The 27,663-nt window shown below is 40.0% G+C and overlaps 1 protein-coding gene across 2 annotated transcripts in view; it reads left to right on the top strand.

The window, feature by feature from the left end:
* The window catches only part of Aig1 (androgen induced 1), a 215,014-nt gene that overhangs the window by 62,941 nt on the left and 124,410 nt on the right, over positions 1–27,663 (top strand). For both annotated transcript variants that reach the window (XM_042669087.1, XM_042669133.1), the window contains one exon: positions 9,795–9,896. In XM_042669087.1, the coding sequence (XP_042525021.1) occupies positions 9,795–9,896 (102 nt within the window). The remainder of the gene's footprint in view (positions 1–9,794; positions 9,897–27,663) is intronic.

Raw genomic sequence — 27,663 nt, forward strand, 5'->3', positions numbered from 1 at the left:
TTATGGGCCAGAAGGAGGAATCCTCATTCAACCTGGAAGAACTAGCAAGTTTTCTAACAAGAAAATTGCAGTGGGACATAGAGCTTCCCTATGACCCAGCAATGATCACAAACAAGACCATACTAAAGCTACCAGCACAACTATGTTTATTGCAGCATTATTTTCCATAACTAAGATATGGAACCAACCCAGATGCCCCTTAGTAGATGAATGGATCAAGAAAATGTGGTATATATACACAATGGAATTCTATGTCTCCATCAGAAAGAATGACATTGCCCCATTTGTTAGGAAATGGAAAGACTTGGAAAAAATTAAAGATATTTAGTGAAGTAAGCCAGGCCTAAAGAAACATAGGTCCCATGGTTTCCCTTATTTGCAGTAACTAGTATATGTCTGAGACAAGCAGAAACGGTCAGATAAGTTGATGTTAGGCAAGATAAGGACTCAAATTTCTTTCTTGCGATTGTTTCTAACGTATTTATAAGATATTTCTTTGTTTCTTTGTATGTCCCTCCCCCACGGTATACCCCCTGTTTTCATTGTATTTGATGTTGGTATAATTTGTGGAAGAGAAGGGAAAAAACAAATCTTTTAAATAGGGATACAGGTGGACCATTGAAACAATGAGATTTACAAGACATTATGTCAAAAAACGAACTTTACAACTTTGGTGAGGGGGAAGGAAGAAGGGGAGATGGGGAGGGCAGGGATGGTAAGGGGAAACAAAGGAGGAGGCAACAATGCTTGATAAAAAAAAATGTACTCATTACCTTGCTCATGTAATTTTAACCCCTCTATACTGTATTTTCACAATAAAAAAACATTAATTAAAAAAAAAAGAAAATTACAGTGGGAGAGTGGGACAATAATACCATGAAGTAACAATTAGCATGGCTTAGATTTTGAAAATAAGTCTTAAAGTGAATTGCAAGGTACAGCTATAAAACACACAAAGAAATGGCTCCTAGCCAGGCACTGGTCACTCATGCCTAGAGGATCGTGGTTCAGAGCCAGCCTGAGCAGAAAAGTCCCTGAGACTCTTATCTCCAGTTAATCACTAGAATATAGGAAGTAGCACTGTGGCTCAAAGTGGTATCATGCTCTCCTTGAGTGAAAAAAGCTCAGAGACAGTGTCCTGGTCCTGGGTTCAAAGGCTCCTTTGGAAGTGTGTGATGAGTTTGGGAAGCTGGGATAGGAGGAACCTCAAAGATCCTATAAGGGCCTGGAAGGAGACTTAGGGACCAGATTAAAAGGGAAGGTTTGACTTTATCCTTCAAGCAAGGAAGAGCCTTTGGGAGCTTTTAGCTGAGAAGCTCTCCAAAGTTAACTTTGAAGCCAAGTCATTTATTTGCATTCTTTCCTGAGGAGGGGCATGGGCGTGGGCAAAGGTGGGTTCCTGCCACTGAGGGTGGCTACCAATAAAGTTTGCAGTTTAAGGAAATGTGGTATATAATATATACACTGGAATTCTATGCTTCCCTCACAAGGAATGACATTGCTCCATTTGTAAGGAAATTGAAAGGCTTGGAAAAAATTATATTAAATGATATAAGCCAGACCCAAAAAACATAAGCTCCATGATTTCTCTCATTTCTCTTTACTTTTTTTTTTCTTTGCCAGTCCTGGGCTTGAATTTAAGGCCTGGGCACTGTCCCTGAGCTTTTGCTCAAGGCTAGCGCTCTACTTCTTGCGCCACAGCACTTCTGGCCTTTTCTGTTTATGTGGTACTGAGGAATCAAACCCAGGGCTTCACACATACAAGACAAGCACTCTACCACTAAGTCACATTCCCAGCTCTGCCTCATTCATTTCTAATAATTAGTATATAACTAGGAGAGTCCTGGCAGAGGATCACAATAGCTCAATATGTATGTACATAATGACCATATAAAATGATGCTACTCGAAATGAATTCTGTGATATGGAAACAAGAGAGGTGTGTGTGTACAATTTGAGTTATTTCTTTTTTCTTTCATTTTTTTTCCCTCTGGTTTATTCCCTGTGGTCACTGTTTTTGATTTCGGTACTGTTTGTCTTGTATATAGGTTTATCTTATATCTTATCTTGGGGAAGGGAATCGCAGAAACAGTGGGACAAAGGGTGAACTAATGCAACAGCAATACACACAAGATACTATGTTGGAATGTACTTTACAAACTGGGGGGGAGGGGAGTCGGGGGGAGAGAGGGAAAGTGGGAGAAAATGAGGGAGGGGGTAACCTCCTAGGGTAGCCGCCTAGGCTTCCTACTCTATGTGCTTAAAATTGGTGGTGTATTATTCTCTGTTCCTTTTCTTCCCTTTTTTCTTCTTCCTATATATTTTGGCTCTTAATGATTTCCTTTTCCTTTCTTGTGTGCTCAGCAATACATTTAAAAGTGTATTTGTTGTCATTTATTTAGCACCTGGTGTTTCACAGTATGATTGTGTGTGTGTGTGTGTGTGTGTGTGTGTGTGTGTGTGTGTGTGTGTGTGGTGGGGGGGGGATTCTTGTTCATGTGAAAGGTTAAAGTTTGAGGCAGTGACCAACACTTGTTGCTTGTTTCTGTCTAGCAAAGCAACACGTGGTGGTAATCCAAACACCTGGTTGATTGTGTGCCTATATAAGACCTGCAAATCCTTAGCTCGGCGCTCTCCTCCTAGGCTCCGCTGTGTTGGAGTGTAGGACAAGGCCCGAGCTGCAGCCCGTTTAAATAAAACAGCTGTAGAGTCTGACTCTCGGTGGTCTTCTTGTGGGTGTCCTGCGACCTTGGCATAACACATGGTCCTGCAGAAATCTAGACCCAGTTCTTCACTAAAGGCAACTTTTCTTTTTCCAGCTCCCAATGTAAGTTTCAGTTTTACTTTTTATATTTTATTTACTTTTTTTTTTTTTTTTGGTCGGTTGTGGGGCTTGAACTCTGGGCCTGGGCACTGTCCCTGCACTCTTCAGCTCAAGGTGAGCGCTCTACCGCTTGAGCCACAGAACCACTTCCCGTTTTCGAATGGTTTATTGGAGATAAGAGTGTCACGGACTTTCCTGCCCAGGCTGGCTTTGAACCACGATCCTTAGATCTCAGCCTCCTGAGTAGCTAGGATTACAGGCATGAGCCACTGGCGGCTGCTTATATTTTACTTACTTCTTGAATCCTATCTACTCACTTTTATCTTCCGTAGAGAGCTCTCTTAAGTTTCAGTGTTTCTTCTTTCTGTAATGGCATGTTATTTGATTGTAAAGTATATCTGTTTTGGCATTATTGTTCTGGTTTGCATTATTCAAATGCCTTATCATTTTCTCTATATTTCTTTCCTTCTCTTTTTTTTCTCTTTTTGCTGCCTGGGGCTTGAACTTGGGGCCTGGTTGCTCTCCCTGAGCACTTTTTATTCAAGGTTAGCTCTCTACCACTTGAGCCACAGTGCCACTTCCGGCTTGTTGGTGGCTGATTGGAGATAAGAGTCTCATGAACTTTCCAGCCCACGCTGGCTTCAAACCATGACACTCAGATCTCAGCCTCCTGAGTAGCTAGGATTACAGTCACGAGGCATGAACCACTGGTATCTAGTCCCTCTTTTTTATTTTACTATTATGAAGGCATGATTGCCTAATATTTTCATCTTGGTATTTCTCATCTTTAAACTAGTTGGCTCTTACTAAGCCAGATGTATGTAAGGATAAACCTGGAGTCAGGATAGGATACTGAGCTAGGGCAGTTTGAATTTCTTTTCATTTCCCGCCCCCCCTTCCCCCGCTTTCTTTGTCCAGGAATACTGATCCATTCTGCACTTGACTTGACTCATTCCTGCCTCCATGACTTATTTTTATCACAACCCCTTTGTGCGGTGCCACGACCATGATGTTGGTCTTCATCAGGAGCACGGGCTGTGGAATCAGTCACGTGACCACCAGACTTCTCTTGCTGACCTTAGCATACCCACACCAGCGCCTTCAGAGATGACGTGCTGGCCTGTTTCCACATTTAGCACCATCACCTGTGATAGGAGAAGCCAAAGAAGGATCAGACCATTTCCCCAGTGCTCCTATGTCTTGAGAGCTTGTGTTCCCATCAAGGGTCAGCTAGCGTCCCCCCGGGGCAGGCCACCTGTCAGACCTCTCCGTTCTGCTCACTCAGCCAGAGAGTGATAGGATCTTGTTTCTTCCCTCAGAGCATCCCTGTCTTTGTTCAGCCTTCTACATTCTTGGCAGAGAGAGTTTTATTAAAGTGTGATGTTTAGATTCCAGAGGTTTCTTTTGGTTGTTGTTTTAAAAATTAGTTTCACTTCTGTTTCTCCTTCATTCCTCTTATTTTTAGGTGGTTTAGGAAAAAGCATTTGTAGTCTTCTATTTTGATCTAGAAGCCCAGAGGATTACTGTAGAATGATAGAGCCTTACGTAGGTGAAGGAGAAGCAATGTAGATAGAAATCTGAGAACCTATAAACTTTGAATACAGCAGAGAAACAATGCATTCTCTTCCTTACACAAAGGGTGTCCAAACCCCTCAAAGAACATGAAGAAGTTAGGTCTATATGAAGATATTGAAGGAGTGAAATGGTATTTATTCGTGCAGGAGAGGTGGCACATACAAGGAAGAACAATATACTTAATTTATTTATTCTGAAATTTTGTATTATATATGTGCTATGTGCCAGGAAGGAAGAAATAAGGAGCAGACCAGTTATTGCCCTCTGATACTTTTCTTCTGCAGGTGTCACACAATGATCCACGGGGCACAATTTAAAAAAGAAACAAGGAGTTTGTTATCTGTCAGGGCCAGGGCCTATAATAGGAAATGAGAGCTAAAGCTCTTCCATACAGAGGTGCTACTTACGCTAGATCCAAAGGAACAGAACATGCACCATGAAATAGAAGAATTGTGGGGCAGGGATATGTCTGGGCAGGAAGGGAGCTCCTGTCTCAAAAATAATGAAGGCCAAAAAGAGCTGGAGAACACTTGAGCAGCAGGTGCAAGGCCCTGAGTTCCAACCTGAGTATCACCAAAAGTAAAAGTAAATGTGGTAACATTGTCTGGGTTACGATGATTCACTCTGCCTTTCTGATTTTGAGGGGTGGTTCAGGAAATACAAGGACTCGGGTTCTCCCAGGTGGAAAGGTGGGAGAATAGAAGCCATGTGAAAATAAGACCTTCACTGTGTGACAGGCCATGAAAGACAAAGCCAGGTCAACAACCAGAATGTACCCCTTACTCTTACGTCCCATGTTGAAAAAGGGAATATGCCATAGCCAAATATTCCGAAGATTGCCTTTGAGAAACAATATGAACTTGGAAAGCAAGCCAAGAGAACTTGGAAAGCAATGTAATAAAGTTTGAAAACAGAATTTGAATTTTCCTTTATTATTATTTGATAGTAGGAATAGGAGCTTATTAAAAGGGAAAACAATTTCACAGGATCATTATCATGCTGAAGCTGAAGATCATAAAGAAATGTATGCTTGCTACCTTGCCTTCTTCCTTCCCTCAACAGTGGGTGTCTGTGATCATGATATATTGTTCACATATATGGCTCCTTAGTCTCTTTCATGGGCAGTTTCTCTACAACATCCATGGCATTCTAATTGGCTTTATCTACTTGAAAAAAATCTCACTAATCAGTAAAGATTCTTGAAAGTAAACAGAAGATGAAACTACCTGCCTCTTCCTGAGAGACTTTTTTTTTTTAAAGAAGCAATGCATCCAGTTCTCTTGAGTTTCAGTAATTCTAGGGGTTCAAATGAGGCACTAATGCTACCTGTACCTCAGATATTTTATCTTGAAAACCGGAAGACCTGGAAGATGACTGAGCTCTTTCCATAATGGTGCAAGTACAGTATTCTGGTACTGGCAGCCAAGAAGCAACAGGTGTTTGATGATTAGCTGGTCAAAGAAGGAGCCCTGGTCAGAGAAGGAGCTTGTTTATGACAGTGGAACATTCCTGAATCACTTGGTATGTCCATGAGAAACTATTTTCGTTTCAAATCCATGCCCTGGTTGTAGAGTTCAAATTTATTTTGGGTTTGCTGATGACCATGCTATCATGAGCCTATCAGGGCCCAAAGCCAAGAAGCTACCATCTGTGCCATGTTTACACCTAGGGACTTACTCAGAAGACTGAATTGCTCAGTTAGCCGGGCCTTCTGGCCTTCTGGGGTTACACCTGGAAAGATGACTCACTTTCTTAAAAGTCACTTTGATTCGAACACTCTGTAGAGTCCCCTCGGTATATGGAAGGAATCAAAGTATTGACTGAAGTTGCAGTAGTAGGTTGTCCTAGCGATGTCCCAAATGATCCCTCATGATGAGCAGAAAGTGGCCACCAGCTGTGCTGTGGCAGAAGAACTGGCTCGCCCGTGGGGAAGGTATTTGATTTGCCAATTTGCATAGGAAAAGTTTAAGAACAACCGTATATAAATTCAAACTCTCTCATGAGCATAAGGCTCAGTGGTAGGGTGCCTCTTTAGCATGCTTAAGATTGTGGTTCAATCCCTAGCATGAAAGAAAGAAGAGAGAAAGAAAAGAAAGATGGAGGGAAAGAAGGAAGAGAGGGAGAGAGGAAGGAAGGAAGGAAGGAAGGAAAAAACAAACTGCTGAAGCAGGAATCAAATGTTGGTTTGATACTTAAAATCAATTGCTATATTAAGCCTGGCTGTGGTGGTTCACACTTGTCCATAATCCTGGCTATTCAAGAGGCTGAGATCCGAGGATCACAGTTTGAAGCCAGCCCAGACAAGAAAGTCCATAAGACTCTTATTTCCATTTATACACCAGAAGAAAGCTGGAAATTGAGCTATGGATCAAGTGGTAGGGCTCTAGCCGTTTGCAAAAAAGCTCAGGGACAGCACCTAGGCCCTGAATTCAAGCCTCAGGACACACACACACACACACACACACACACACACACACACACACACACACACACACACACACACATACACACACACACACCAATCAGTATATTATGAATTGACACAATCAGGGGAAAAGCTCACAGATTATCTCAGGAAACAAAATCATCTGGAAATATTAGCAGTTTTGTGTGTGTGTGTGTGTGTGTGTGTGTGTGTGTGTGTGTGTGTGTATGCAAGTGTTCATGCATGTGAGTGTGTATGTGTGTACAAATATGCCTCTCAAGTAAATTAGGAATAGAAGTAGCCAGGTAAGATGATCTGTACCTATGATCCTAACTCCTAGCAAGGGTAAAGCCCTGAGTTCAGAGCCCAGAACTGCCTGCAACTAACAAGTTAGGTGATGCCAGTGCTGCAGATTCAGGGACTGTATGCGTAGCAGGCTATAAGGTCTGGGTCTCAGTCCACAGGCAGTGCTTCTGTGAAGCCTCCCAGTGAATCCTTGGTATCCTTGTGGAGTGACTCCTAAGTGGATGGATGTTGTCAAGAAGAAAGTGAAAACAGGCAGGACTGTCTTTAGTTAAATGTTTTCTGTTCGTGTGAGTAAGTTTCCACAAGTTATCTCCTGTAATTTACTGGACAGCACCCTTTGTCAGATAATAGCTGGCGCAGGATGATCTGTCGCTTTGTGATCTCATGACCCTCTTATTTCCTATCTTCTCACTCACCCAATCTCTAGCATTAGGAAACCCCCAGCATCAGCTTTCTAAATCTTTGTGTTTTTTCCGCATAGACTTCACAATCCTGGAAAATATCCTGATTGTTTCTACCATAAAATCATGTCATTAACATGTCACATGAACCATCCTGATTCATCATGGTCTGACAATCAAATATTCTTATTGCCTTCATAGTATGTAGCCAACCACAGCGCCCCAAATCCCATCCACTCTGAACTACTTGGCCCTCTTTCAAGCTCTTAGCAAAAGAACATGTGGAGAAGGAAGTGTGTCCATAATCTTGATTTCTTTCTTCTCCTGGGATTTGCTTTTTGGACATGCTCTGTCTTCCATTCCATCATTTTCTCCACTCATTCTGACTTCTAGACACTCAATTACAGACCAAATCTCCTATTTTTTTAATGGTTCGGCACAGGCCTCTTTCTCGCTGTTATAAATGGGACTTTATTCAGCCTTTTCTGTCTGTCCTCTACCATCCTATAAATGCAATCTGGACTTTAATCCACGCAATTATCTGGACTGACAATTTGAAAGGCATTCAAGGAAAAAACAAACAAACATGCTTTTTCTATTAGGTTTGTTATGTGTCTAACTTGAAGTTTATAAATTAAGTGCATTGTAGATTCTCTTGACCTTATCATCCAAATTAGTGGGATTAAAACTGATGAAGTTATAATGGGATTCCATTTGTGATATGTGAAACTTCTATACAAATGTTATTAAAATAGAAGAAATAAAACCCTTGAGAGTAGGTAAAATGCAGTGGTTTGTGTTCCAGCCTGACTTAAGGAGAGAATGTTGAGAGACACTTTAACAAAGATTCAAAGTAGCTATCAACTCTGTGCCTTATGAATTGTGGTTAAGAAACTGAGTCCAGTCTAAATAAACAATTTAAAATTGTAAATACTTAAAAAGTTATTTTTGTTTGTGAAAATCTATGGTTATACACCATTATTTTTATAAGCTGACAGTGAAAATAGTTGGTCCACAAGCAAGATAAATAACTGAGAATCGAATCTGATATCAGAACAAGGTATGTAACTGCTGGTTGGCTATTGTGGTGATCACCCATTGTGTTATATAAAACAGTAAATTTTAAAGCTATTATTTCCTCACCCCCCACGGCTACCTAAGAACAAGTTAGGAGCCATTTCATTACTAATCTTGAGTTGCCCCATGTAACCACGTCTCTTATAAAAGGAAACGTTAAAATATGTATTCTTTATATGAATAAAATCTGGATGCATACATCACTCAAGTTATTAAAAAGTAAAATAAAAACTGTTTCTGTTTAATATTCCTGTTGCATCTTCTTTCTGTTCTGTAGAATTTTCTATTTTGAGACATCATTCTGCAGAGCCTTACTCTCCTGGATTGTTCCTTTGCCCTGCTGTAGTTAATGACATTTACAAAATGTACAAAATGTACACTTTTTTCTTTTATATTATATACTGAAGGTTAAGACTATGGAGTAGTCATTTCTCTATTTTATCTGAATTTCTTTTCTCATCGTTAGTTTGAAGAATTAATCAAAAAAACCTAATTTGAGTCCTGTATTCTCCTTCAATGATTATATTACTAATAAGCCAAAACAAACTTTTGAAACCCAGATGAGCTTCTAAGTTATTCCAAGGGACTTAGGATTCTTTCTTGACCTTCCATATAACCTGCTTCTCAAAGCAACTAGAGTCCTTGCTGAGGCTGTATAAATTAATACATTTGCAGGAAATGTGACTTGGGGCATTTTATAAGCAGTGGTTCCAATGTTGTTAGTGGTGAAATGGAAACTAGAGAGGGTGAAGATTAATTTAAACCATATGGTGGGTTCAAGGCAAAGGGACATACCCGACAGTGTCTTGAATGTGTGCTAACTCTTTACAGTGGAGACTGGGATACAAACAAACCACCAGTGAACTTTTAAACCCTCTGGAGAGGACCCAGACTGGCAGGATTAACTCTGAAATGGTGCTCTTCCTGACAGCAGGCCTCTTGGCTCTCCCTCAGAGATTCCTCTGTCTGAGGACAAAGTTGGCAACCAAAGAGAGAAGAGGCACCCTAACCATCACCACCCACTGAGTGAAGCTTAAACCTTCTTTCCAGTCATTCCCGGGGTCAATGCTGTGTCTTAGCATAAATTCCACATTGTGTTTGAAATCTTTTAATAACAGATAGCCAACCAAATGAATGTTGTAGATAGGTGATGAATTTGAAATAAAATTTTTCTTTTCCCTTCCAGTTCGTTGTCGCTGTGTTCTGGATCATCTATGCCTATGACAGAGAAATGATATACCCGAAGTTGCTTGATAATTTTATCCCAGGGTGGCTGAATCATGGAATGGTAAGTGGATTTAAAAAACTGGCTGTTATTAAACAAAAATCTATAAAAGCACAGATTTTCTACTTTAGATTTCCCATAGCATCTACCCAAATAGCTGTCAAATCTTAGATTATAATGAGCGATTACAACTAGAGAATAGTACTGACTAAAAATTTCTCCCTATGACATTAAGTCGTGATCCTAACTGGATAGTAGATGATTCCACAGTTTTAAGAAATGTCTGTGGTGTTAGATCATACAAGGAGAGCACTCTGAGATGAATTTGAATTTGGTGCCATTTTTCTCCAGAGCATAAGCACGGATGTCCACCTGTACAACCATCAGCACTGCTCCAGCCCCGCCTCCCATCAAAGAGACTGTCTTGGAAGTAGATATTATACTCGGACAGTTTTCCCCAGATGGGCAGCAAACGCTATTAATTCCCTGAGAGATTTATTGCAGGCATTTGGAAATGTCTCTAGTAATGGATTTGTCAGGTTTTCCCCTTGCTGGGGTATTTGCCTGAGGCTTTTTCCTTCTCAGTCTCATTTTTTGATACTTTTACAGTGGTGTTCCCTTTATGAGTTTAAGTCAAACACTTTGGATGGTTTGAACATCACTTTACAAGATGTGGGGTTAGATTTTTCTGCAGAGCAATTTTGTACCATCATCCTTTCCAGTTTCTGGAATCGGGCACAGTTTTGTTATTAACTAAGAAGCCTGCATTTTAGTTACAGCAATTTTTAGAACACTTCCAGGATGTTCCTTTTGAAAAGGGCAACCCATCACAGAAATTATAGGGGCCCGAAGAGCTAGAAATCGCGAGTCTTTGGTCAAAAATAACCATTTCCCTCCTGCGCCCAATTCTGGTACATTTTAAGACAAGTGGTATATACTAACTAACAAACATTACTGTCGTATAGAATTTTGAGCCCATCCTTTCTTAAGCCAAGTCTTCAAATGTGACAACTCTCAAACAACTGGACTTTTGAGTTCAAGACCAGCCATACTGCTGAAACTTTAACCGACACCTCACATCTAGTTTCCACAGTATAAGCTGGGGGTTATGGGTCTAAGATGGTGAAAAGCTCTTGCATAACTCCATGCCTTTGCCCTCTTCTGCCTTAGATGCCCCTCTCATTCCTCTTGGGCAGACTCCCACTCATCCTGCTTTACAAAGGCTTTCCTAACTCACCAAGCAAAGTTAGCTGATACACTATTTGTGTTTGCACACCATTTCCTATCTCTATTATGCATGTCTGCAGCATCGTATCTTCTGTTCTACAACAGAAGCTTTGAATCCTGAGCACTTAACCCAGTTGCCTGTTATTTGGAAGGATGAATCATGTACTTCTTATTAGATAAATAACTTACTGAAGCCAGTTTTCATAATCCCTTACTAGCTAGTAGTAGTGGCTGATAGAGTTTTGTTTGTTGGTTTTTTTTTGAGACTCTTCTGCGTGACAAAATTCTACAGTGGTTATACCATTTAGTTCTCATAATGTAATATCAACAAGAAATTCATTTACAAGTGAGATTGAGATACATTAAAGTTATATAATTTGTTCAAGTCTCTTAACTAGGGTGGCAGAGGTAGCCTCTAAATTCAGACCTGTCTGGCTTCCATTCTACCTGTTTCTTTTTTTCCCCTGAGCATGTAAAATATGAATCAATTCATAAAAATTGTTGTTCTTTCACAACTAAAAACCAAGAAAACACAGGAGGAAGAAGAACTTTCAGGGTATTTTGAAGTCTTGCTTCACACTGTGTAGCTTAGTTTATCTGTCTAAGAGCAGATAGTTGACAATTAGCTAGGTATTTAAATACAGACACACCCATCAGGACGTTCATGATTCTTCATGTCAGAAACCTGAGTGGAAATTAGGTTTACAAATCACCACTCTAGATGATACCACAAAAAGACTGCCATATGCTCTTTTAGGAGCAGACTCTGGTCACAAATACTAACCCACATTTTTGAGATTATGTCCAAATATGAGTAAGAGTGACATTATCTAGACAACTTTTCATTAGAAGCTCCTACTGAAAGAAAGGGAATAGGAGACTACTTCAATGACTGCCTCCTGCCCAGTGTGAAATAATTACCTTGCTGACATTCAGAGGGCCTTGGCTAAGAATAAGCACTTCTGTCATGGGCTGTACAGAAGTACAGTCTGGACTCCTTGGCCTATTGTTTGCATCCTTGAACTGCCCAGTATTACCTTCAGGCCAGAGGATGAGTCATACAATCCGAAGATCCTCATCCTAAATTTCTAAGGATCCAAACTAATGGCTTATTAAGCACATGAATACCTAGTAGAACTTGAACTTGACTCTGTTTTCTTTGACTCACTGTGATGAGTTAGAAAATTCTTTCGCCTGGACATGCACGCTATTTCAAAAATAATGGGAGACAAAATATCTAGGAAAGAGAAAAACATGAGTTGATTAATACATCTGATCCTCTGAGATAATGTGAACTCAGTAGATTCTTTCACAGTGCATTTTGTTTCCTAGCAGAGACCAGTATTCATTTCATTGCTTTCTTCATGTTCTAATTTATGGTTCCAGGATTATTGACAAAAGAAGTTGTATACAATATTAATTAATATAAAAATAACAATGCAGTATTTTAAGTTATATTACTCTAATTATAGGTACACACATAGATAAGTTGGCAATAAAATATAAGCATTAAATCCTGGAGTCACAAGTAATTTAAATATTTTTAAAAATTTGTTTATTTATTTTTAAAATTATCTTTAAGTAGTTGTACTAGAGGTGTCATGGAACAAAGTAGTTTATGAATACTATGCATTTTGATCAGTGTCACCCATTCAGAATTCTCATCCCTTCAATCCTTCCCTTGCTTTTCTTAATTTGTGATATAGTCCATGAATTCTTGACTACATTCTTCTCCTCCTCTCCTCCTCCATTCGTCTACCCCTCTCCCCTTGGCCAGACTTGCCCCGTTGGATGTACCCATTTCCTGGTGTTGATTTTGTTGGGCTTTGTCTTAGTGTTTCTAAAAGATTATACTATTTGAGCTATTATACTTGAGTTAATTCGTTTGTAGCCACTTGTATACTAGCCTATGTGTTTACTTACAGATGTATAGGCACATTTGAACTACCACAAAGGAGGGAAACCATGCAACCTTTGTTTCTTTGGGTCTGGGTTGGTAGGGAATCGCTCTTCTGCTTAAGTTGTTTTTGTTTTTGTTTTGTTGCTGCTGCTGTTGTTTTTTCTCTAGTCGTCTTCAGGGTAAGGTCTCACTCTGCCTAAATCAATGGCCTGGACTGTGACCCTCCCATTTTTTTCTTCATGCCTTACTTAGGATGACAGGCGTATGCAACAGGTTTTTCTGTTGTGTTAGAATCTCATGAACTTTTTTGTCTGACTGGAATGGAACAGTGAACCTTCCAATCTCCCATGCAGCTGTGATGACAAGTGCTTTCAAATGTTGTTTGAGATGAGGTTTTGCTCTGACTGGCCCCCAAGCACTCACTATCTTCCCTGTGTCCATTTTCATTAGTAGAAGGATTATAGACATGAGCCACTACCATTTGCCTGTGTAGCCTTTTCTTATGTGCAGAATCACACTCATGTCTGAAGAGTCACATCATAATTTCTAGGGATTCAAGCTGAGAACCACAGGGTATGTCATGGCATCATCTCAGTACGTTATCGGCTCAGTCTTGAATTTACAGCATGCAAACCACCCAGCACAAAATCAGTCAGACAACAAGTTTAAGAAACACAAAGTATCTGAGATTCACAGGACTTTTATTTTTACTTATTCTCATGTTGCCAGTAGTTAGACGTGGTTGTTATTAAAGGAAAAGATCATTTCTCCTCCTTTTTGTTTTCTACTTCTATTCTTTCAGCAATCAGTGCTAGAATTCACTGGAAGTGGAAAAAGAAATGGGTAAATAAATGAACTGAGACATTAGGGCAGTCTTGTTGTATAACTAGTAGGTTATATTTAGACTCTAAGAAATAGCCAAAATTTTAATTTATTGAAGTTTAAAATATGATCTATAAAATATAGCACATTTCACTGGAGCCAGTTCACAACGTCAAATAAACAGTTGTTCTATCCATGCAATACGATTTGTCTTTATTGTCCCCACAACTCCACAGCGTGTGACACTCATTAAATATCCACTGCATGTTGATCATTAAAAGAATGTTTGTGCATTCGCTTTAGATGTTTGGAAGAATGTGACAGTTAACTTTTCTATCTCTTTCCCACTGATGACCACAGAAAAGCAAGGCCATGTCAGCAAACAAATCAGTTTCCAAACTGTACTGCAAACGTGGTAAACAGGGCCCTCTAAGGCCTGCAAAACACAGGGGCCCTCTAAGGCCTGCAAAACACAGGGTTTGAACATGAATTTAATTTCATGGAGCAAATATTTTTCTACATATCAACGTCAAGGCCGAGCACTCTTCTAAGCACTTGCAGAGTCACAGGATGAGGAAAACACAAAATGTATGTGGTTTTGAAGCATGGAGACAGCATGTTTGAAATGGATGGAAGTAAATGGGAAAACAGTACTTCGAGCCAATAGAATTGTCCCCCAAGGGCTATTTTCACTCTAACAAGGAAAAAGTACTATGATTCTGCTCTGTTTCTTAGTTGCAAAAATAGAGCCCTGAACCTTTCTTTCTGCTGATTATAATTTCAAAGCATTGCCAAATGGAGAAACCTACCTTCAAAGCAATAAATAAATATTTAAACCCGAGAATTATTATGGACTCTCAGTGATGCTATAAGAGGAAGAAAACAACCATGAGACAGTGGCTGTACTGAGTGAAGACCTAATTAATGCTTATAATGTAAGACACAGCAGAAGGGTAGGATATTATTATTATTATTAAAAGCAGATCTTAAAGCAGACAAGATCTTGATATTCTTGTCTTCACAGCAGGAGTTGTTCGTTCCCTATGTAATTTATGAGGAGGGAAAAAATCAACCCTACCTCTCTTCATACTTGATTTGTCAGTTCTCACTACATGTGACCCATCCTGCAGAGAACCATAATTTGGGCAACTATTCTGCTCAATATTATTTTGACATTTGGTAGTTTAGAAAGATTTTATGCATCCATCTTCCCCAGAACAGAAGGCATTAAATGCTACTTGGATGATCATTGGCATTATTCTCTCGGTAGCTCACATGACATGGAGACTTTCCAGCTCTGGGATGCACAGATTGCACATTTTGTGATCCATGGGGTCTGTGCCACCCGAATATATGAGATCGTTCTTGAAGTAAGCCATTAGTTGGAAGAAGAACATTGTAAAAAATTTCCTAGGAAAACAACTGGCCTCTCTCAGTGTTCTGAAGTAAACTACAAGCTACCTGGACATTAAAAAAAATAAAAGTAACAAATCTGAGCAGAGGTCAGAAAGTCCTTCAGAGCCCCCTTCTAGGAGTCCCCAAGAAAACAATTAAGTCCTTAAATCAGTCTCTGCAGGAACTAGGAGAGTTGTGCATCAGTGAGACCGAACTTTCTCAGAATGGCTGTGTAACTAGTTCTCTGTGCCTGAGCTTTTCATATACCACACAGGCACACGCTGCCTTCATTGTGCATCTTCATCTGTGATCATGAGTTCTACAAACTCCAATCCTCTTCTGTTAGATTTGTCATGTGTGGATTCTGACATGAAGATTGATGATTCTATTTCAATCAGTTACAGATGTTAAGGCACGCCATTTTAGTTCTGCCAGTTTTATTTGTTGTCTTAACCCAAAATATTATCAATTAGAGATGTATTTTTAAGCCAGTATTTGGCTGAATTGTGAGTAATTTTGTGAGGTGGAGAGATAAAGAAAACGGGAGGGATAAAGGGAAGATTGGGATAGGTCAGGATGGGAAAGGAGAAAAGCACATGAGAAAAGAACGAGAGGGTCAATGGAGGGCTGGGACGGAAGGAGATGGGCATTAAAAAAGACGAGGGAAAGCTGGGCGCCTGTGGCTCATGGCTATAAACCTAGCTACTCAGGAGGCTGAGATCTGAGGATCGCAGTTCAAAGCCACCCCGGGCAGGAAAGTCCGTGAGACTCTTATCTCCAATTCACCACCAGAAAAACAGAAGTGACACTGTGGCTCAAGTGGTAGAGTGCTCGCCGAGCTCAGGGATAATGCCCAGGCCGAGAGTTCAAGCTTCACAACCACCACCACCAACACACACACACACACACACACAAAACAGGTAGGAGAAAGTGTTGGGAAGGCGACTAGAGTGGAAAGGGAGTATAACTGTCCTAAATAAAGAATGCACAATGGCAAGTCACCAACCAGAGCTTCTTGAGGCTTGGAGATTCCTTTTTTTCCTTTTCGGTGTCTGGCTTACCAAACACAGCACACGTTATAGGTACATAATCACTTGACAGGCCTATTGATTCTTTCTTTCTCTATCAGGTATCCTCCTCTTCTTGGAATCTGTCCCCCCAGAAGTCTGCTTGGCTCACTGTTCCACCTTCCTCAATCCTACCTGCTCAGTCAGACCTACCCTGAGTAGCCAGTTAGGCACTCGACTATTCCATCCTTGCCAGCCCATTGACATCCTCCCATGCTGCCTTTTTCTTTCTTTACCCTGTTAACATTGAGTATTTTTGAATGAGTTGACATACTTATTATTATTATCATTGTTCATGTTTACTATTGCTCTCTTTTCTCTCTTATTCCTTCTTTCCTTTCTTTCCTTTCTTGGTAGTTTATAGAGAACACAGCTCTACACTGCTCACTTTTTCCTAACTTTTACCTTCTGGCACTCAGTCTCAGCTGCATTGCTTTAACATCCTGCCCAATGTCCTGCTGTCCCCCGGGAGAGTTTCTATATGTACGATATCAACTGTGGTATTCACTTGTGGTATGTATGCTATTCACTGCTTGTGAAGGCCTGAACCAATGTGCAGAAAACACATACTCAGAGCATCTCACAGCTTCAAGCACCATTACAGGTTAGTTATTTTATCTGGGTATTTATATAATAGCCAGACAGTGAATTCAGAAGGCAATTTTATGCCACCAGAATCTTTTTTTCTAACCTTGCTCATGTAATTGTAACCCCTCTGTACAGTATTTTCACAATAAAAAATATTTTTCTAGAACTAATTTTTCATTTAAGAGTGGAATTCAAGATTAATACTGTTTGGCTTATCTCTTGTCCTTTTTCCTACTTCCTTTAAAAATGGAGCCGGCCCAGCAGCAGTATTATTTCATAACAAGGGCTATAAGTTCTGTTCAGATATTTTGGGGTCAGCAAAACCCAAAGTGTGGTTTATTCCAGTGCTTTCCCCCTTAATCCTTAAATCCGGAGATATTTCAAAGTAAACTTAATTCGTCTGTTTTCCATTCATTTGCCCCTAAGTCTTCATATTTCCAGGGAGCAGCAGGAAGGTGCTGTCCTAGGCACTGGCTTCCTTCTTCATTGCCACAATCAGATCATTCATGAGCCACAGACCCACTTCTTGGGAGAAGTCCAAACCTATATCCCTTGCAGTTCCCTTTGTAATGGAAGCTCCAACCTCAGCTGACATCCATGTAGTGGCCAAAGAGAATAAAGGGAAGAGAAGTAAATTTTGCTATTCTACAGCCATGGAATCCCAGGATTGTAGACGTGGGACCCTCAGGATCGTCCATCTGGTCCATACATCATGTGATACTTAAGCTCATGAACAATGTCCTGAAGCTTCTACTTGAGCATTTCTAGGGATGGAACTCCAGTGGTAGACTGTGGTCGTAAGGACATTGTGGGCTATGGAAAAAGCTCTCATAGAGAACTGAATTTACTCACCAGTCCAAATCTGCCTTCTCTTTTCATCCAGTGAGAAGGATTTGAACACCAGCCTTCTAGGCTCCTGTCATATTCTCTTCTGAGTAGATCAAACTCCCTGCCTTGACTTCATCCTTATAGAATAGAATATACACGGATCATTAGCAGTCTCTGTTTCCTGCTCCAGGTAACTGTGGAGCAACACACTCTTGCATTTGACACATGGACCTCAAGTATCATTGAAACCAACTCAGTGACCTCTACTCTGAAGCCTCTCACTTTCCCTGTGGTGGCTATTTCAAGATGCATCCAAAAATCTCCTCCTTGTACCTCATATTGCCCAAATGTACCCTGGCCTCCTCCTAGCCATCTTCTGCTTTAGTTCAAGATCTCATGGTCTCTGAGTTGAACTGAGGCAAGAGGCTCTCTCCCTTCTTCTTGGTCCTCTGCTCTGTTTATCAGTCCTTTTCTATACTGCTGCCTATGAACTGAAGCTTCAATGGGCTCCCAATCATGATCATTCCTTTCTCGGACACCAGCTGTGAGTGAAGCAGTTCTTGGTGGACTAGGTTGAGTGGGTCCCGCCTTCCTGTGCCTCCTACCACGCAGGACACTTGGGTTCATGCAGCTGTGATTTCTCTAATTGCATTGCTGGTTAGTACTTGTTTACTTGTGTACAATAGACACTTTTATTAATCTTGTCCTTAGAATCTAAGTTTGGTTCACACTCAGTAAATGTTGAAGAAATACTGTAGACACCTTTTCCCATCAGGTACCATTTCTTCTGATTGTGCCTTAGCGTGGCTGTATTTATTTTTAATTTTGTATGATTTTACAAATTCATGACAAAGCAATTTAGCTATTGTCTTTGCTTATTAGCCTTATCTATGTCTTCACTAATGTCGTTAGTAGTTTCCTTACACTGAAACTCTGACATCTTACTTATTGTTACTGTTATCTTGCTTTGTGAGACTCCAGCATATGTTAGGTGTATGTATTTCTAGTGAACACCATCTTGCAAACTCAGTATGAATACAGGGTGAGCTATGGGAAGGCACAGTGCTAAGAATCAGAGGATCATTGAGTCGATTTACTAGGATTTAATCTATAAATGGTATGTTTGTTTTAAATTGTTTGCCTGAGTTTGCACCCTTGCGTTGGAGCAGCTTCAGAGACTACGGGTGAGAGATGTCAGCAAGAAAATAACTTGAGTTTTTGGCTCAGTCAATCTGAGCCACATAATTCCCTAACTTAGTGAGACAGTGGTTCTCATCCCAGAGGTAGAAACAGGCATTTACGTGGAAATGACACGTGTAGTGGTAGAAGGGAAAGGCAAGCGCCAGGGACAGACACAGAAAATGGCTTCTAGATCTAGGGACAGAAAAACAAGAAACTGAACGGAAGAGAAGCAAAACAAAGGTATAGTGAACAACTTTACATGTTCAAGCTAACTATTGTTCTTCATGAGCATTTGATTCTGAATCTAAACGATTAAACCTGTTGTTCCAAAATAGCATGGGCCCTCAAGGTAACTGAAGTCCTGGCTGACTCCTATCAGCCCATTGATGCCTTCTTTGCAAGTTAAGGATTTACCAGGAGGTCCCCAGATTCTCCACTTCTAACATGTGGCTCATAGAACTGCACCTGCATCTGGCCTGGACCCTCCATGAGTCTATCCCCAGTCCTCATTCCTTCGGCAAAATTCTGCATCTCCAGGATCTGTTCAGGCCTGCATCACCTTTCCTCTGACATGAGTGCACATATTGCCTCACACACAACTTTCTCTTCTTTATTATCCTCCTTACCCACTGGTACCTCGGCTATATCTCCCGTGCTGTACTTCATGGTGGTGCCTGCATCTCTCTAAAACTTGACATTTTGGGATGTCAAGCAATCTCAATTTCCTCTGCATAGTATCATTATCGAGCTCAGTGTAGGGCTCAGAAAATGTTCAATGAATGAGAAAGAGAGTGAGTGAATTTTATCTTGTTTCCTCACTCTCTCACTTGGGTGACCCTTTCTAGAAAGGACTGAAGATTCTTTTCTCTGCATGAATCTAAGACAGTATTCTTTGGTCTCCACCTCATTTTTGTATTTCAGGCTCTAATCTCTTGGCGATCAATAATCCATTCTAGAACCTTGTATCAGCCTTGTCAACTTCACTGGTTTATACTCTCCTGATTGGCCTTCCCCTACACATGGCAGAACTGTATGTACTGGTCTCTAACTGCCTTGTATGGAAACTTGAATACACAGCTCACTTGTGGAGTCTGGGAGTGATCCACACCTTAGTCAATTACTCTGCACCTCTGAACCTCCATAAATCTTGTTAATGTCTAGTGAAGGACATACCTCTAAACACAAATTATCCTTATATTTCATCAAACATCTCTCACTAGAACACTGTTTAAACACTTAGTGTCCAATGTTAGGACACTGATAACATTTATTACCCTTTTTAATCCTTTCCATCTAAGCAAGGAAGAGCATTTCCAGGGGCAATACTTAATCCTGATCAGTGGATAACTTTCCCTTTAATGCAACTGCTTACCTCCCTGTGAAATACATTATTTCTTTTGACCTGGCAATACAGCTAACTGCTGCTCATATAGCCACTATCTGTGTTAAGATAAAAAGGCTTGTGATAAGCATTTGTGCTGTGCTTACCTGCCACCATCTTGATAATATATAATAATATGTTATATTATTATGTAATAATATAATAATAATCATAAAAGACACAGTGTGTCTTTTCCTCTCTGGTCTTTTGTCATGTCAGGAAAACCCAAATAAACCATGCTATTTCTTTAAAAAATATTTTTACTCGTGTATATTCATTATACAAAGTGTGGATTTCATTGTGATATTTCCATACATGCATATAATCTACTTCGATGCTATTTGTTGCTCTGTTACACTTCCTTTTCTCCCTTTCTGCTAGTAACTATTGTGAGAAACACACTCACCCTCCCATCAGGACACAAGTAAAGCCAAAATGAGAGTGTAATGGCTAATGGAGGTCTTGCAAGATCAACGTGTAGTGGGCAGAGATTCCCCAAAGAGTTGTGGCAAGCATTCTATCCAACTAATGTGCAGGTCACTCCCTCCCCCTGTTCCTAATTGGCTAAGTACTGTGGGGAGTACAAGCTGTCCGGACTTCACCTAAGTTTTGTTATTTTCTATTGGATAATTGTAATATGTACCTCTGGGATTGGTTGAATTTTAGACATGAGCTTTGGTTATCTCCACTTCCCTGTGCTCTCTTGTGCAGGCTTTTCTGAGTGTTTTTTGGCATCTACACAATTTTTACTTACTTTCTCATGGTATTGTGGTTCACTCTTTTGCCTGTTAGTCAATCCCCTTTTACCATCCTGTTTCTCTACCCTGTTTGCCTAGGGACCTTCCAGGGGCATGGAATTTTCGGTTGCCACATCAGCAAGTTGTTGTGTAAGCAAGCAAGTCATTGTGTAAGGCAGCTCCCAGTAACTTTCCACTCAGTCAGCTGCCTTGTCTTGAACATGGACCACCATGGACTTTATTTCTCACACCAACACTACTTTTGCTATTTTTAGTTTCTGGAAAGATGTTTTAAAATGGATATCATTATGTTCATTTCATATGTACATACAATGTACTCTGATCATATTCCGCACCCATTTTACCCCTTCTCCTCCTACTAGTCCCTCTTCCCTTTATGTTAATGTCTTTCTTAGAAAAAAAAGTTGTACATATGAGAGAGAACATGCACTGTTAACCTTTTCGAGCCTACTTTTGAGTCTGGTTTATTTTGCTCAACATGGTAATCTTTAGTTCATTCTTCTTTATGGCTAAGTTGTGTGTGTGTGTGTGTGTGTGTGTGTGTGTGTGTGTGTGTGTGTGTGTGTGTGATTTTTCTTTAGCCATTCATCTGTTGCTGGTTGCCTAGGCTGATTCAATAGTTTAGCTATTGTGAACAGTCCTTCATTAAACATGAATGCCCAGATATTTCTCTTGTATGTTGATTTATATTCCCTCAGATATATGCCCAGGATCATATGGGAATTCCATTTTCAGGTATTTGAGGCACTTCCATACTGACTTCCATAGGAGCCATCCCATTTCTAACAGCTGCATTACTAAAGGCTGCAGACACTTGAGCTACTTGGACCACAGGACTTAACCACGTGACCTCTTGAGTTTTTCCTGGTTTTATTAGTGAAAGCAGGTTAGTATACATGACCTACAAGGTTAGTCAAAATAGAGTTCTCTGTCAAGTCTTCTTAAATTTCTCCACTGAGTTCCCTCAGAAGGAGATTTACGGTTTGTGGAGGCTTGAGGGTGGACTTTAATAGTGCAAAGCAAGGCAGTGCTGGTGGCTCATGCCTGTAATCTTAGCTACTCAGCTAAGCTTAGCTGAGATCTGAGGATCTGAGGATCACCTTTCAAAGCCAGCCAGGGCAGGAAAGTCCTGAGACTTTTATCTCCAATAAACCACTAGAAAACCAGAGGTGGCGCTGTGGCTCAAATGGTAGAGTGCTAGCCTAGAGCTTAAGAGTGCAGGGACAGCCCTGAGTCCCAGAGTTCAAGCCCCACAACCGAGGGAAAAAAAAAAAAAGAAGAGTGCAAAGCATAATATCTGCCATATAAATATAAGTCCTATTTAATAAAATTAAATAGCCCTGTTACTAATGATATTAGCATTTCATACATTAAGTAGGATGTTAGTATCAATTTTGATATAAAATTTCAATGAAAAATTATGATAGAAATCATGAACTTTTAGGAACACTGACTCTGTTGATCCTTCTAGCATAAAAAAACAAATGAAATTCCTTAAAAGCTCATCTAAAGTGTGAAGTATTTATCCTGGGATCCAGAGTTCAGATTTTCCTTATCCATTTTGAAGCATTTCACCTCTGTGGCAGCTATTGGAAAGAGCTTTGCTTAAACACAGAATTTGACAGCTAATCTTCACACATATGGCAAATGTGAACTAATCAGACCACAGCTATTTTGCTGCATTCCATGGTGTCTCATTTATTTGTTTGATTTGCAACTATAGCAACTAGATTCCACCACATTCAGCTTTTACACAGACCTACAGTGTGATCGGTTTGGTTGACATTTGGCACTCGACACTATATTCAATTGAAGACATATGCACAAACTCACTTACCACATTTTAAACCGTTTTCTCCCCCCACATTGGATAGGTCTGTAGCATTTGCCTAACAACCTTCTGTGAGGAAAGCAGGCAATTAAAAGAAGTGCTGACCTTCTTCTCGGTAACATTTCGAATCTCAAACTTTTCTAGGTAGCTTTTCAAATGTCTGTGTGACTCTGAAGCTGGCTGCTTCGCCCGCTTTCTGCAGCCACTAAAAGGTTGACCTAGTGCCATGCTGGTGTTGTTCCACGCATGCTGCTTTCTGCGCAAGAAGAGCAGTTGGCAATGACCTTGAGACGGACTTTTGCCAAATTAGTGAAAAATGGGCCTTCAAGCATTGCCGTTTCTCAAGTGATTTATGGAAGTATATTTTCCAGCATTGTCATAAATTGCCCACCAAATTTAGTTCTGGATTATTGGAGTTTTTAACATCCTGGAAGAATGGTATTCACTCTTAATTTTTATTATACTTCGTAACAGGTTGGAAGAAAATAGGTAATGAAGAAAATTGGTGTCCCATTTTTGTTCCTCTTATGTGAAGGAAGTAGATGCTCAAAGGGTACAATTAAATGGGAGGTGGGGCATTGAAACGAAGGGTAAGATGCAAAGGAAGATAAGAATGCAATTAGTGAATGGAAAAAAGATGGTAGGAAATGGTATCTAGTTTTTGACTTCTAAGTTGCCTATTGGTGAGATTTGGACTCACCAGACATGGGCTCGAGGAAGAGAATTTATTTATTTCAGTGGTTATACAAATAGAGAAACTGATGTCGTTATTCAAACACGTTCATTGATGTTGGCACCTGGTGGTGGTTCTCTGGCTCTCCGTCTTGCTATGTCACGTGTTGCCCGATGGCACTTCTTATGCAGGCGGAGTTGGCTACTATGATGATTTGAATAAGTAAAGCTTAGAGTTGCTATGCTTCGGAAAGGTGTCTCTCTGCGCCCTCCCCATTCCCGCACCCTAGTTCCCGCCTTCCACGTCTGTGGTGAGACTGAGACAATTAGTGGTCAGAGCAGTGAAGTTGGGACAATGGAGCAGTACTGAAGAAGGTTATTATATATTCTCTCAAGTCAGATCTCCAATTTTCAGACCAAGCAAAAGTTACAAATGACCACTCAGCTCCTGCAAAACTCTCTGAAAAGACTGTAAGTGACCAGCTGTCACTCTTAATGCTCATAGTGGTGATCATCGTCTCTAAGACTCTCTTGGCAAACCTACAATCAGCTGATCAAGGGACATTCTCTTTTATTTCTGGGATTTTTGAACCGGTAATTTGATATTTCTGTTATTTTAGACTGGAATCAGTAAAGTCATTGCATTTTTTTCCTTATAAGTTTACGCCTTCAATACTCATCATTTTATAATTGCTTGCAAGCCTTGTAACTAAGCTGATAGTCAAAATTATAGATGAGCCGGGCGCCAGTGGCTCACACCTGTAATCCTAGCTACTCAGGAGGCTGAAATCTGAGGATCATGGTTCAAAGCCAGCCCCAGCAGGAAAGTCCGTGAGACTCTTATTTCCAATAAACCACTAGAAAACCACAAGTGGCGCTGTGGGATAGTGCCCAGGCCCAGAGTTCAAGCCCCACAACTGATAAAAAAATTTATAGATGATTATACTTGTCAGCTTTACAGTTCACATGTTATAGAGTAACTTATAGTAAGAACCAATAATATATTTGTAAAAAAAAAAAAAAAAAACACAGTTTTTTTGCACAGTAATTATACTGAAATCACATTTGCTTCCTGTTAGTTAAGTTTTACTAAGGGTCGTACACTAGATTATTTGTTCATGAATCCACACCATTCCCCAATTTCCTGTATTTGCTAAGTTTGCCTAAACATTTCTGGCAAAGAAAGCACAGTAAGATTCCGTTATTTTCCTGTTTTCTTTATTGGTATCTCTTAAAATGATCTGCCTTAAATTGTACTACCATAGTAAAAAAAAAACTTTTACATGATTTTAATTGAAGAATACAATTTGTATAATAGCCATAATCCCTAATTTAGAGCCCTGCTTTTAATATGACTGATTTTGAATGTATTTCCTAAAGTGTTTCTCACCTTCTTGGATGAAGAAGGAACTTATCAGAGACAGGAGTGATGGTTCACACCTATAACCCTAGCCACTCAGGAGGATTACAGTTTGAAGCCAACCTAGGCAAAAAAGTTAGTAAGACTCCATCCCAATGGACAGGCCAGATGTGTTGGTTCACACTGTACAGATACGCAGGAGCCCCTATATAGGAAGACTGTGGTCGGAAGATGGTTGGTCCCCAGATGAAAATATCCTATCTGATCTGAAAAGAGCAAAGCAAAAAAAAAAAAAAAAAAAAAAGCTTCTAGTATGGCTCAAGTGGTAGCATGCAAAAGAGAAGGAATGTTTCTTAGCCCATAAAGTGAGCTTACTTTAACAAAATAACCTGAACAAAGACTATAAACACATTACTTTGTCATAGTTTGAAATCCAAGATAAGGATGCTCTGTGGAAAAGTCCTGGTGAGGAATCTCTTCTGGATTCCACACTGCTGACCTCTCTGTGTGTTCTCAGATGGCTGAAGGGACAGAGGATCTCATGGCTGCACTAAAGTTCATCGATCTCATTTCTGATTACCTGATTACCTCCAAAAGACTTTTCCGCTCCATTCTAGGCTGGGATTTCACTTTGTAAATTTCAGGAGGAAACAGACACTCATATCTTAGGAGGAAAACAAAAAGAAAGGGCAGCAGGGAACATCAGTCCCAGAGAGCAACATGACCTCTGGTGTTTAGTATCTTAGATCAAAGGTCAGAGGAGCTAAGAGACAGAATTAAAATAAGAGCTTTTAATGTAAGACTATTCCTGACTCAGCAATCACAGTTCCTTTCTCATTCTTGTGATATTTTCATTTATCTTTTTAATGAATATTTTAGATATGAGGGAAGCAGGGAGTTTCTCATGATTCAAGTTAACTAGAGAAGTTCACTTTTAAGCAATTTGCAGAATCCATCCCTTTTTTAAAAAATATATATCATGAGTAAAATGTAAAGTGTTTTCTTATCAAGGACTTTTTTTCTGTGTCTTGGGACAGGTTATTTGGTCAAACAGACATCATTTTTCCAAAGTCTTGGATAATGACCGTCTCAACTCTGTTCTAACAGGGCGCCGTTTTGTTCTCTCCACTTTCATGTCTTGTCATTGGAAATTACAGTCATCCTCATCTCTGTGGTTTTACTTTCCATGGCTTCAGGTACCCACAGTAACCCATGACGTAAAATATTAAATCTAGAAATGAACAATTCACAAGTTTCAATTAGTCCACCATTCTATATGATGAATTCCTGTACCTTCTCAGCCCAGGATGTAAATTAACCCTTTGTATCCAGGATGTCTGGACGAGCTCTCCATTAATTACTTCCTATTATCTGAGTTATTGCATGTACTATACTATCATAGTATTGCAGTGTTTGGGCTACAGTAACCCCTCTGTTGTAGTCCAGCGTAGGATCACAGTCTCTATGTATTTTCTAGGCTTTGTGTCACATGAGGAATAAGTATAGTACACTCAAATATCATGAGGGAAAGAGAGACCACAGTCATATCTTTTCTTTAGTATACTGTTATAATTATTTTATTTTTAGTTATTATTAATCTCTTGTTGTGTTTAATTTAGAAGTTAAACTTTATTGTAGGTATGTGCAGTTTGATCCATCTGCTGGGGGTCTTGGAATATAGTCTTGTTGGTGAGTGGGAGGGTTCCTGTATCTCACAACAGTTTCTACATACTCTTCGTTTGTATTCATACGAGCACACATGACTGAAAGAAATAGGACCCCCTTTTCTCTTAAAAGCTGACCTCGTTTGTAGACGTCTGAATACTGTGTACCTTTTTCATGCCATTAGAGTGGTATTAGTGGTGGTCAGCCTCTGCTGGCCCAGACCTCATACTTGGAGGACTTGATAGATTCAAGCTGGGGTGGGACCCACATAACATCTGTATTTTTTTAATGTTCCTTTACATGGTTTTGATACCAGTTTGAGTCTGAATTTATTGGTCTCTCTGGCACCCTTGGGGTTCAAGGAAAGTGATTATTGGAAGAACACGAAGAGGTCAGCCATCTTGGTGATATCTGGGGTGAGCTGAATGGCGGTGGTGGCAAAGAGAGAACTCTGACTAAATTGGAACAAGCAGGCACACTTAACGCTTGTGGGTTGCTTACGAGGTGGTGTCTCCGCCTTGGCTTCTGCTGAAATAAAATACTGGCACCATCCCTAGCTTCTAGGAAAAATGAATTAATATTACCATTTATTAAACATTCAAGGCATGATACATGTGTCAATTATCATTAATCCTTGAAAATATTTATGGAGTTCAATGGTCTGTAACTAATTAGAGACTGCACTTAACAGGGGATATGGGTTTCCTCTGAGTTATATGAAACAAAATATAAATCTTTTATATAACTCTATTTCCTTCAGAAAGGATTTTTACTTGTCAGTGGGATTTTTAAAGTTTTATTTTATTTTCTTGGATCTCATTGCTTTTCCATAAATCCTATAAGCAGAATTACAATGAGGTGAGTCATAGTCTTAGCACTTCTTTGGTGCTTCTTCTGCCAGTGCAGCTTGATTTTCAAAAACTGTGTTTGAGGAAAATGGAAAAGGAAGGAAGATGGAAGGAAAAGTGGAAGAAAAGAAGGGAAAAAGGAAGATGGGGGAGGGAGGCAATAGTATTACTGGGAGATCCTAAGAAGTGGTCTTTGCATGACAGAGAAAATAAGGAAGAGTCATGTAAGATACTCATTCATTTATAGAGATTCGAGCAACAGATTTTGATTTATCACCTTTGTGCCTGGGACTTTTCTCAATACTG

The sequence above is a fragment of the Dipodomys spectabilis genome, unplaced genomic scaffold (genome assembly GCF_019054845.1).
Source record: "Dipodomys spectabilis isolate Male_0828 unplaced genomic scaffold, ASM1905484v1 ptg000001l, whole genome shotgun sequence".
NCBI lineage: Eukaryota > Metazoa > Chordata > Mammalia > Rodentia > Heteromyidae > Dipodomys > Dipodomys spectabilis.